The sequence below is a fragment of the Bos grunniens genome, chromosome 6, assembly GCF_055505025.1.
Source record: "Bos grunniens cultivar Pamir isolate PY7600 chromosome 6, Bosgru_T2T1.0, whole genome shotgun sequence".
Lineage (NCBI taxonomy): Eukaryota > Metazoa > Chordata > Mammalia > Artiodactyla > Bovidae > Bos > Bos grunniens.
This window is the reverse complement of record NC_141170.1, coordinates 18,219,073-18,231,954: the sequence shown is the minus strand read 5'-3', so window position 1 is coordinate 18,231,954 and position 12,882 is coordinate 18,219,073. Positions and strand designations below refer to the sequence as shown.

Sequence of the window (12,882 nt, the reverse complement as noted above, 5' to 3'; positions counted from 1 at the left end):
GGGAACAGGCTTTTAGTGTGCCTACCAGGGTGTGGCAACTGCTGAGACATGTGTCCCCTTGTTCATTGCTGGAATGTGAACAAGGACCTCTAAGACCACGAAGAAAGGGAAGGAGGGCCTTGCTTTACTGGGGCAGGAAGGCCATTGAAGGCCTTGGAGAAGAGATGATTGTTGTTCAGTCGCTAAATCATGTCTGACTCTTTGTGAGCTCGTGGACTGCGGTGCTGCAGGCTCCCCTGTCCTTCACTATCTCCCAGAGTTTGCTCAAACTCATGTCCATTGAGTTGGTGATGCTATCTAACCATCTCATCCTCTGCCATCCCCTTTTCCTTTTGCCTTCAGTCTTTGAGGGGGAAGTGGCAAGCCACCTCAGTATTCTTGCTCTGAGAATCCCATGAACAGTATAAAGAGATGATCAGTGTCATGAAAAGCAAAGAACAAGCAGGTGTTTGCCACGTGGAGGGTGGGAAAGGGCATTCCAGGTAGAGGAAACAGCTGTGCCGTCTTGGGAATGAGAGTGGCATGTTCGGGACCCATGGGAGGTACTGAAGGGTGTACAGTAGACAGGAGCCCCATCTTGAGGAGCCTTGTGTATGATAGGAAGACTTTGGGCTTTATTCCTAGGAAACTACTGGAGGATTTCAAGCTAAGAGAAAATGTAACCAGGTTTGTAATTCAATGAATGGTGAGTGGGAGACATTAATAGAGTGACAAGATAGGAAACTGTTGCTTTAATTCATACTAAATATAATGTATGCCTGAGTCATTCACCTTTATATTAATACTAAGAGAGTCATAAATTTTTTTAAAATTGTGCTTTTAAAAAATAAAATCTGGACTATTATTGATGTGGAAAAAAAAAATTATGGGACTTCACTGGTGGTCCAGTAGTTAAGACTGCTTCCTCTGCAGGGAGTGGAGGTTCAATTTCTGGTCAGGGACTAGGATCCCACCTGCTGTGTGGTATGGCCAAAAAATTAAAAAAAAAAAATTTTTTTTTTAATGCTAAGGGCTGATTTTAGAACCAACTGCTGTTTATGACAGTCTATGAAAAATTGCTTTTATATCCTAAATTATTGGCTTAAAATGTACTTTTTGTTGCGATAATTATGTATTTTCATGCAGTTGTAAGAAATAAGACAGGATGCCTTATGCACTTTTCCCAGTTTCCACCAGTGATAATACTTTGAAAGATTACAGTGTAAGATCACACAAGGATATTGACATTATGAAAGTCTTACAAATGTACTTTTAAAACACGGTTTTTCAAATTGAAGTATAGTTGATTTGCAGTGTTGTGTTAATTTCTAGTGTACAGTAAAGTGATTCACGTGTACTTTTTCATGTGCTTTTCCAGCTTGGTTTCTTACAGGATATTAGAGTTCCCTGTGCCATAGAGCAGGCCCTTGTTGCCTTTATCTGTTTTACGTATAGTAAACTGTATCTGCTCATCCCCAAATCCTAATTTATCCCTTCCCCACCCCTTTTCCCTTTTGGTAATTGTAAATTTGTCTTCTGTGCTTCTGAGTGTCAGTTCAGTTCAGTCGCTCAGTCGTGTCCGACTCTTTGCCACCCCATGGACTGCAGCAGGCCAGGCCTCCCTGTCCATCATTAACTCCTGGAGCTTACTCAAATTTATGTCCATCGAGTCGGTGATGCCATCCAGCCATCTCATTCTCGGTTGTCGCCTTCTCCTGCCTTCAATCTTTGCCAGCATCAGGGTCTTTTCCAATGAGTCAGTTCTTCACACCAGGTGGCCAAAGTTGGAGCTTCTGCTTCGGCATCAGTCCCTCCAATGAATATTCAGCACTGTTTCCTTTAGGATTGACTGGTTGGATCTCCTTGCAGTCCAAGGGACTCTCATGAGGCTGCGCCAACACTCACAGTTCAAAAGCATCAATTCTTCAATGCTCAGCTTCTTTATGGTCCAACTTTCACATCTATACATGACCACTGAAAAAACCATAGCTTTGACTATATGGACTTTTGTTGGCAAAGTAATGTCTGCTTTTTAGTATGCTGTCTAGGTTTATCATAGCTTTTCTTCCAAGGAGCAAGCATCTTTTCATTTCATGGCTGCAGTCACCATCTGCAGTCACCATCTGCAGTGATTTTGGAGCCCAGGAAAATAAAATCTCTCACTGTTTCCTTTGTTGTCCCCATCTATTTGCCATGAAGTGATGGGACCGGATGCCATGATCTTAGTTTTCTGAATGTTGAGTTTTAAGCCAACTTTTTCACTCTCCTCTTTTACTTTCATCAAGAGGCTCTTCAGTTCCTCTTCATTTTCTGCCATAAGGGTGGTGTCATCTGCATATCTGAGGTTATTGATATTTCTGCCAGCAATCTTGAATCCAGCTTGTGCTTCATCCAGCCCAGTATTTTGCATGATATACTCTGCATAGAAGTTAAATAAGCAGGGTGACAGTATACAGCCTTGATGGACTCCTTTCCCAATTTGGAACCAGTCTATTGTTCCATGTCCAGTTCTAACTGTTGCTTCTTGACCTGCATACAGATTTCTCAGGAAGCAGGTCCGGTGGTGTGATGTTTCCATCTCTTTAAGAATTTTCCACAGTTTGTTGTGATCCACACAGTCAAAAGCTTTAGCATAGTCAGTGAAGGAGAAGTAGATGTTTTTTTGGAATTCTCTTGCTTTTTTGATAATCCAGTGGATGTTGGCAATTTGATCTCTGGTTCCTCTACCTTTTCTAAATCCAGCTTGAACATCTGAAAGTTCTTGGTTCATGTACTGTTGAAGCCTGGCTTGGAGAATTTAGAGCATTATTTTGCTAGTGTGTGAGATTCTTTGGCATTGCCTTTCTTTGGGATTGGAATAAAAACTGACTTTTCCAGTCTCTGTGTTTCTATCAAATGCAACTTTGTAGTAAGCTAGGAGCTGCTGCTGGGTTAAGTGATGAAACTTCTGATATAAATTATGCATGGTATTCTATTGGGTTGGCCAAAAAGTTCATTTGGGTTTTTCATAAGATGTTCAAAACCCAAATGAACTTTTTGGCCATCCCAGTATATCTATTATCATTTCACGTGTGTCTTAAATATGGTCCTATTAAAGGATCATAAGCACCCACTTTGTGTTTCTCATTTTTTTAATTCCTGGTGCCTAGTACAGGGTCTGGGATTTAGGCTCCTAACACACATTTACTGGATGAATGATCAGGAGGCTGAGACTATGCACATCCAAACACAGTGCTTGTTAGAGATGATGTTTTTGTTTTTAGCATCAGGATTTTGGTTGCTGGGTCTTGAGGCCTTATTGGTTGATTCTTGAAGTGATTAGCAACATTTATGAGCTTAGTCCAGCAAATAAAGTTAGACTTTAAAACAGGAGTGAGGAAATAGAAAGTATGCTCTGTTGAGATAGTTGTACCTTTCTTTCAAATTATGCTGTGAAAAATGTCTGGAATTCTTCTCATTAAACAACATTCCAAGAGGCCTGTCCAAATTTTAGTTCTGCAGTGGTCAAATGAGTTTTATAGGTCTTAACAGATATAAAAAGCAGAGACAACACAAGCTTTTTCATTGATGTTGAATTTTATTAAAATAAAATGTATCTATATCCAGGTCTGACCTACTCAGCAAGGCCCAGCAGGTTAAATGACTCATTTAACATCATCCCAGATGACTCACTGACTAGGACCCAGAAGCCATTCTGACACTTTAGATAATTTTGTTGTAAAATGAATTTGTCTGATAGTAAAACAAACATCAGCGACATTTTCTCTAGAGTCTGGATATATTTTTAAAAGATCTTGGTAATTTGGATTTGGGGCTCTTTAGAAACAAGAGCAGCCATGTGATTACATGTCTGGTAATGACAGGTGAATAAGCTTAAGATGTTGGACCCATAATATCATCACCTTAAGATCTCCTTAGCCAACTAGTGAGAAGCATATTAAAGGCATATTATGTTTAGTCAGGTTTTTTCGCTTGTATTTGTGCATGGCTAGCTATTTTGACTTCTTCTTTAAAACCCTTAAGGAGAGGTTATGACTTGAATATAATACTTTGAATTCAAGAAAAATCACTAGACAGTATAAGATTCAGTTCAGTTCAGTTCAGTCGCTCAGTCGTGTCCGACTCTTTGCGACCCCATGAATTGCAGCACGCCAGGCCTCCCTGTCTATCACCAACTCCTGGAGTTCACTCAGACTAGTGTCCATCGAGTCGGTGATGCCATCCAGCCATCTCATCCTCTGTCGTCCCCTTCTCCTCCTGCCCCCAATCCCTCCCAGCATCAGAGTCTTTTCCAATGAGTCAACTCTTCGCATGAGGTGGCCAAAGTACTGGAGTTTCAGCTTTAGCATCATTCCTTCCAAAGAACACCCAGGGCTGATCTCCTTCAGAATGGACTGGTTGGATCTCCTTGCAGTCCAAGGGACTCTCAAGAGTCTTCTCCAATACCACAGTTATAGTATAAGATTAAATTATGGCTAAAATTAATACATGATTAAGAATTGTTTTCAAACATCCTGTATATCTTTCATCTCAAAGAATGTAGATGAAATCTTTGAAAGATGTCACAAATCACTGTTCATAAAGGATTGTATCTCTAGAACCACGTATAGTGTATATTTGTGTGTGTGTGTGTGTGTGTGTATAGAAAAGAAAAGGAAGCTAGGGCTAAGTCGTGTCTGACTCTTGCAACGCTATGGACTGTAGCCTGCCTGGCTCCTTGCTATGTCCTTCTCCAGGGAATCTTCCCAATCCAGGAGTCGAACCCAGGTCTCCAGCATTACAGGCAGATTTTTTACCAACTGAGCTATGCAGGAAGCCATATATATATACACACACACATATATATCTAGCTTGTTTATTTTTGGCTGTGCTGGATCTTCGGTGCTGCGTGGGCTGTCTCTAATTTCCATGAGCAGGGGCTACTCTCTAGTTGCGGCATGTGGGCTTCTCATTGTGGTGGCTTCTCCTGTTGCATAGAGCACGGGCTCAGTAGCTGTGTCTCATGGGCTTAGTTGCTCCATGATGGCTTGTGTGATCTCCCTGGATTAGGGATCAAACCCGTGTCTCCTACATTGGCAGGTGGATTCTTTATCATGTGTTACCAGGGAAGCCTTCCCATGTAACAGTTTTTTAATTAAACATGATTATAAACTATTTACATATCAGTCTTGTTTTATACCTTAAACTCACCATGCAGATTAAAGGAAAACTTTTTCCGTATATTAGCTAATATAACGGTTGATTTGTGTGAATTTCTACACTGCATATTTAAACTTCTTTAAAACACCTCAGTTGTATTCTAGTGTCTGAATAAGGCAACACATAAAGCAGTGTGGTTCTGAATTGTTGAATACAGTGTTTGAAACATTTCAAAGTTTTGGTTAGTTAGCGAAGTGTAATGAAAAATACAGCCATGTACAAAGTAATCGATGAGTCAGTAACCTCCAGTGTATAATCCTGGGTCTGTCTTTGTTTTTTGAGTTAAGGACTGCATGTATTTATTGAATTGGTTAACCAACAATGAGAAATTTAAAAAACTTTATTATTTCTTTATATTTTCTATCTCTTCAATTAAAGTATGAGCTCCTTGAGTGGAATGACTGTCTTATCCATGTTTTGTATTTTGTGTCTGCATCTTAAGTGCTCAGTAAATATTTTTCAATTGTCTGCTTTTTCTGGAATTCCTTCTATCACATCTTTTGGACTTTTCAATGTCTTTTTTTCTTCTTTAATTCACTTGACTCCTTAGACATCTCGTTCTTTTGTATGCTTTCTGAACATACCTCTCTTAAGTCTACTGGGGAACTTGGTCTCCCTAACCTCCTGGATCTCCTTGATACGGGGCCACACGATATGTCTTTGCACTGACGGCGCCAGGCCCAGTGCTGTGTATATAACTGGGAATCAGTAAGTGTAACTGAAAATAGGTACATACAAGACTGTATGTTTAGGAGACTTTTTCAGTGAACATTTTACTTTAACAGATCCTATGATTTTAATTGGAAATATAACCGTAAAAATGTTCTTTGTTAATTGGGGAAAAAGTAAAACTATGGATCCAAATATGCAAAGTTATCCTTTCCAAAGATTTGTTGAAATATAGCATGTATGTATTCCATTTAAACAGAAAATGGCTGTGAATGAAGAAGTAAATGCATGTGTCTCTTTGGATTCTTTTTCTTTGACAAAATATTTAACCTTAGATATGTTAGGAAAACAGTTTACATCCTCCTCCCCCAGATTCCAAGAATGGTATTATTTTAATATATCCACGAGTCAGATAGTTATATCTTTTATTAGAGCACCCTAAAATTCTTTGTGTTACTGGTGGATTGAACCATAAAATTGGATCAGGTAAAACTGAATTGCCAAGACTGTCCTGGATAAAATGATCATCAGGAAAGTATTGAATGAATCTCCTGGTAATTTTGTTTGAAGAAATGCTTAAGGGTGAATGGTATATAATTCAACAACAAGAAAACCATGCATGCTGGGGTAGTATTTGTGAGGAGATAATTCATAATTAATGATATTGAGAATTTCCCAAGGCTGCGCTGGGAGAGCCAGAAAGGTCTTTTTTGGCAGGAGGGAAGGTTCTGGAGACTTTCAGCTCAGTCTTGCTTCTGAGTTGCCTTTACCTCATTAGCTCTGAAAGTGAAAGTCGCTCAGTCGTGTCTGACTCTTTGCAACCGCATGGACTATACAGTCCATGGAATTCTTCAGGCCAGAATACTGGAGTGGGTAGCTTTTCCCTTCTCCAGGGGATCTTCCCAACCCAGGGATCGAACCCAGGTCTCACACATTTTGGGCGGATTCTTTACTAGCTGAGCCACAAGGGAAGCCCCCCTTAGCCTCTGAACCAAGTCCAATCTACGTTTGCCTATAACCATGGAGCAAAGGCATAAAGCAGCATAGAAATTTCATTATTTATTAAGCCACAAAAGAAATCTCCCTGCTATTGAAGAAAAATTTAAAAGCAGTGATTTTAAAAGAAGGTCTTTTGCTACAGGTGATTTTAATGCCGTGAATTATGTGTTTTAGTGCCCGGCACCCCCGCTTCCTTTCTTTCTGTCAAGAAAGTGACATATGTCTCAGTTTGCCGCTGCTCAGAAATGTTTCCATATTTCTTTTGCAGTTGAACCAGTCAGATTCTACAGGTGGCAGATAGGAAGTGAGATAGGATCTGGGAGCCAGTATGCATTCTCTTCCCTTACTATCACCCTTTACCCTGACATTTCAGGTCAGTCATCAAAAACTAGGTGCAGGCAGTAGCTGTTTGATTCCCTGCACTGGTCAGAGTAGCGTCAACCTTGCTTACTCTAGTGGGTAGAACTCCCTTGATAGGTACATCTTAGGTATGCAAAGTATAGTGTTTATTTCACATGGGATAGATTAGTTGACCATTTGTTTTCTCTTAGAGAACTCATTTTCTAAAGATATTGCCAAATAGAATGCATGCATGGCTATTTAGTTGAAATTAAACTTGGTTCATGCATTTCTAACATCTGCTGCTGCTAAGTCACTTGATGGCAGCCCACCAGGCTCCCCCGTCCCTGGGATTCTCCAGGCAAGAACACTGGAGTGGGTTGCCATTTCCTTCTCCTTCTAACATCTACTTCTGTAAAAAAAATTATCTTCAGAACTTTACTGATGTAGTGGGCAAAAAAGTGTATCATAGTGCCTCCTCATTATTTAATATAGAATTATTAGATTTCTACTTCACTAGGTGGGCTACCCAGGTGGCTCAGTGGTAAAGAATCTGCCTGCCAATGCCGGTGACGCAGGTTTGATCTCTGGGTCTGGAAGATCCCCTGGAGAAGGAAATGGCGACCCACTCCAGTATTCTTGCCTGGAGAATCCCATGGACAGAGGCGCCTGGTGGGCTACAGTCGATGGGATCGTGCAAGAGTCAGATACAGTTTAGCAACTAAACAACAACAACAAAAGTTCATTAGGTAGAATTTTTATTTAGTAAAATTTTATTGTAATTAATTTATAGACTATAGACAGAAACACACATACTGTTTGTGCATCTTGAAATTGTTAAGAGTATTTTGTTTTACTGTAATCATTATAATATGCTTCTGAGAATTTTTGAATCACTCTTAACCTGAATCTTGAGGATAATGGTTTATGGAACCACATGACTCTTAAGGGTCAATAGAATCTAAGGGTTTAACTCCTTTTTAGCTCCATGATTCACAGTAAATTAATCAAGTCCTTTGTGTATTTTTCTTCATCTGTAAAGTGGAGATAATAATAGGTAACTACATCATAGGAATGTTGAAAGGATTAAATGAGTTAATACTTATAAAAGGCTTAGACAAGTACATGGAACATAATAAGTGTTCAAAGATGTAGAGATTTAAACATTCTATATGTATACTTGATGGAATGATACAGTGAATACATTTTAGTGAACTGAAATTCAGGGTCCAATTTTCCATGTCCACACATTAGCAAGGGACTGACTCAATTAATGTAGGAGATGCTTATTGAATTTATGGCATGGACTATATCAGGCATTTTGGAGAATACAGGATCATTTCCCTCAAGAAATTTCTATTCAAAATGCTTGATGTAAGAGTCCTGTCCACGAGACCAGGGTTTGATCCTTGGGCCAGAAAGCTCCCCTGGAGAAGGAAATGGTAACCTATGGCAGTGTTCTTGCCTGGGAAATTCCATGGACAGAGAAACCTGGCAGGCTACATACAGTCCATGGGGTTGCAAAGAGTTGGACAAGATTTAGTGACTCAACAATAATGTAAGAGTAGGAGAGATGGTGTATGAGTGAGTAGCCAACGTATAGCTAGATGTGGTATAGAAATTTGGCTTCTATGAACTCACTGAATCTTAAAATTTGTAACAGATTACACAACAAGCACATGTTTTTGTTCTTGAACAGGTTTCTGCATGTTTGTGCTGAGCTTGGTGAAGAAACATTACCGTCTGCAGTTTTATATGGTGTGTATTAAGCATAATTTTGTAGTTACTATATGTAATAAAAACCTTCACCTTTATTTTTTTTCCTGTAGTGAGAAAATAGGATCTAATCTGCTAATTGCCTAAATGTGAGGGGTATTTGAATTTTGGATGACTAATATTTATAAATGTTTGAAGTTGAAAAATTTTTCGAGGACTCAAAATTTTTAACTGTTTCCAAAGTTTCCTAAAAATTTTTCCTTTGAATATTTTCAAAGGCTGTAAAATTAAAGTCAAGTATTTGGATTCCCTAAATATGTAGGAATTTGAGGTATTTCCATAGTCTCCTGAACAGTTAATAAGTCTCAGAAACATCTGTCATATATTGGTATGGAAAGGACCTGTGTCTACCTGTGCTTAGCCTAGGCATAAGGGGAACAGAGCTTACGTTTCCCTGGTAGCTACGGTTAGCTGTACAGTTGCATGATTTCTTTTGGCCACAAGTATTTCCTTCAATGTATCCTTGAACAGTGTTCAGTGTCTTATGAAATGAATCGCTCTATATGATGACCTCTTATTTTCTTAAAAGGTAGCTAATGATAAGAGTGTAAAATGACAAATGTAGTATCTATAAATTCACGTATTTGCTAGGTTTGTTGTGAATTTGGGGTATAATTCCTATTCTTCATGCTTTGCTTTTCTCCATTAAGACATCCTGCTGAGCGCCGTTGTTGGAAAATTATAGTATTTCTTACATTTCTAATTTCTGGGGATCTTGAGAAAAAGGAAACAGTAAAATTCTCAGTTAAAATCTAGAAACCATCAAGACAAATTAGAAATAATAGAATCTGCTATGAAGATGGTACCTATTGGGAAAAATCATTTATGCATATTGAAGCAATCCAAGACAGAATTGGATCACTTAAGCAGATGAAAACAAAACAGAACAACCAATGTAATACACTGTTTGCTGAAATGAAAGATAGGTTTATTATGAATAAATCAAAATAAGAATTTTGAAAAGTCCTTTTATAACTTTCAATGAAAATTATGAGAGACTTCCCTGGCGGTCCAGTGGTTAAGCCTCCACAATTCCAATGCAGGGGTTGCAGGTTTGATCCTTGATTGGGGAACTGAGATCCTGCATGCTGTGCGGCAAAAAAGAAAAAAAATTATGAGACTAATACATAGAAATATTAGCCCTTTTTGTTCACATTCTACTCATATTAATGACGCTAAAAGTAGCTAAAGTGGCTGTCTCTCAGAATTGATGAAACAGACGCCTTTTGACAATTTAAAATGGAATACTGTCATTGAACAGAGCTGTGAAGATCAGCTTTCAAGTATGAAAAGATTGGATTTAAGGGCAATTGCTCCCTGCTGGTTTGAATCATTTGAAGTTATAAATAACTCTTTATGGGAAAATGTTAACCATAGTGAACTCAGGGAAAAATCGTTTTCAGCGTTTCTAGTAACTAGAGAATGCAGTCAGAGTAGAATTTTAGTTCTTATCTGAATGCCAGAGCAATACTGCAAGCTTGTCATTACCACTTTAATCTCATGGTTCAAGATGATGGTATATTTGTTAATAGATGTGTAGCTCGGTATTACTAGCATTCCATTTTTGTGTAAATTAAGGTTACTTTGTTGAATATTTTTCATGGTTCTCAGGTTTCAGGAGGCACCAAAATGAAGGTAATTTACTAATGGCATTTATTTTGTATGACCTTATCTTATGAAATTTGACCAGTAGTCGTGCTAGGAATTTGCTGTTGCTTCGTGGCCTGCCCTGATCTCTTGTGCTCATTACTGTTGTGTTGTTGGGCTATTAACAGTTCGCATGGACTCATGTCACCTTACTGATAACAGTTACTCAGTCACATCTTGTCATCCAAAATCTGTTTGAAGGCATGATATGGTAAGGGGACAGTATATGCTGCTTTATATTTATATATATTTATAGCACTTTGAAAGCTCTTTTACCCTGGACAGTTTCTTACAGGGATTTCTACTAAAATGTCCTATTTGTTGTCATTCTTTTCCATTAAAATAAGTTCCCCTTAACTGTTTGACTGGATTCCCTGGTGGCTCAGGCCGTAAAGAGTCTGCCTGCAATGCAGGAGACCCGGGTTCAATCCCTGAGTCGGGAAGAATCCCCTGGTGAAGGAAATGGCAACCCACTCCACTATTCTTGCCTGATAAAGCCCACGGATGGAGGAGCCTGGCAGGCTATAGTCCGTAAGGTCACAAAGAGTCGGACACGACTGAGTGACTTCACTTCTAACTGTTTGACCACTGAAGACAAATGCTTTGTTATCAACTGGAAAACTTCCTTTTTCAGGTTTTCAGTAAAATGCAGAAAATCCTCATAAAAGCTCCAAATAATTAAATACATTTTCAGGTGTTACTATACTTTAACATGACTCTCTTTTAAAAACAAAGAGTCGAGTTTAAAGAGTGTACTGTTTACATGGAATGCAAGAAGAAGGGGAAAGTTTGCTTTTCAGCAGACAGTGAGCTGGCAATGCATTTTCTTTGGGTGAAAGGTGGGTTAGTTCTCCTCTGCCTTTGTAGAGGTGTAGAGTATCCAGGTTTCAAGTATTTGGAGTTACTTGCTAGTAACTTACTTGGAGTGGCTTGCAGATTGAGAAAGCATTTTTATTAGTTAAAAATTAGCTTGCTGCTGCTGCTGCTGCTGCTGCTAAGTCACTTCAGTCGTGTCCAACTCTGTGCGACCCCCTAGACGGCAGCCCACCAGGCTCCCCCGTCCATGGGATTTTCCAGGCAAGAGTACTGGAGTGGGGTGCCATTGCCTTCTCTGAAAAATTAGCTTAAGTTAAAACAATTATTATTATTTAAAAATAAGAGTGGAGAAAAACTTAAGATTTTAAGAAATCTGACCATATTTTTTCCACCTTCTTTTGAAACACAGTAACTAAAAACTTTTATAATCGGTAAGTTTAGTCAAGATAAATTTGTTTCCTTGACAGGTTGGTGTTTTTTTATGTATATGTGTGCAAAAAATTGGAATCATTTTAAGACTGCCTTCCATATACAAACTTTTCATTGATGGGAGGCAGTCACTGAAATTAGTAGGTTCTGTACAGTTAGTAGGGTTTAATGCCCCTGTGGGCTAAGATAGACGGAGAAGGCAGTGGCACCCCACCCCAGTACTCTTGCCTGGATAATCCCATGGACAGAGGAGCCTGGTGGGCTACAGTCCTTGGGGCTGCACAGAGTCGGACACAACTGAGTGACTTCACTTTCACTTTTCACTTTCATGCAATGGAGAAGGCAATGGCAACCCACTCCAGTACTCTTGCCTGGAGAATCCCATGGACAGAGGAGCCTGGTGGGCTACAGTCCTTGGGGCCGCACAGAGTCGGACATGACTGAGTGACTTCACTTTCACTTTTCACTTTCATGCAATGGAGAAGGAAATGGCAACCCACTCCTCTGTTCTTGCCTGGAGAATCCCAGGGACAGAGGAGCCTGTTGGGCTGCCGTCTGTGGGGTCACACAGAGTCAGATACGACTGACGCGACTTAGCAGCAGCAGGCTAAGATAGATTGGACAAGAGCTTGGTGTAAGTTTATCAGATTATACTCTGACTCATTTGTATTTTGAAAGGCTGCTTTTAAAAATTCTTTATACTACTGTAACTTGTTCCTATTGACTGAAAAAAAAAAGATGCATGATGTGAGAATTGAGTTAAGTTTTATTTGGAGCCAAATGAGGACTATGTAGCCCAGAGACAGTTTCTCAGATAACTCTGAGAAAGTTTTTCAGATGGCTCCGAGGAACTGCTCTAAGGAGGTCAGAGGGGAGGTCAGTATACATACGATTTCAGTGAGGGGGACACATGCCATCAAGCACGCATTTTGGCAGAAGGTTGCTACTAGTCACGAGGAGTAGCTGTCTCTGTTAAGGATTTCAGTGCTTTTCTAGATATGAGAGTGAGTCTGACATAAGCAATTTGCC

The 12,882-nt window shown here is 39.4% G+C and overlaps 1 protein-coding gene across 2 annotated transcripts in view; it reads left to right on the top strand.

Moving 5' to 3' along the window:
• The window catches only part of CDS1 (CDP-diacylglycerol synthase 1), a 79,979-nt gene that overhangs the window by 46,177 nt on the left and 20,920 nt on the right, over nucleotides 1-12,882 (top strand). For both annotated transcript variants that reach the window (XM_086407538.1, XM_086407539.1), the window contains 2 exons: nucleotides 8,885-8,943; nucleotides 10,737-10,819. In XM_086407538.1, coding sequence (XP_086263664.1) covers nucleotides 8,885-8,943; nucleotides 10,737-10,819 — 142 coding nt within the window. The remainder of the gene's footprint in view (nucleotides 1-8,884; nucleotides 8,944-10,736; nucleotides 10,820-12,882) is intronic.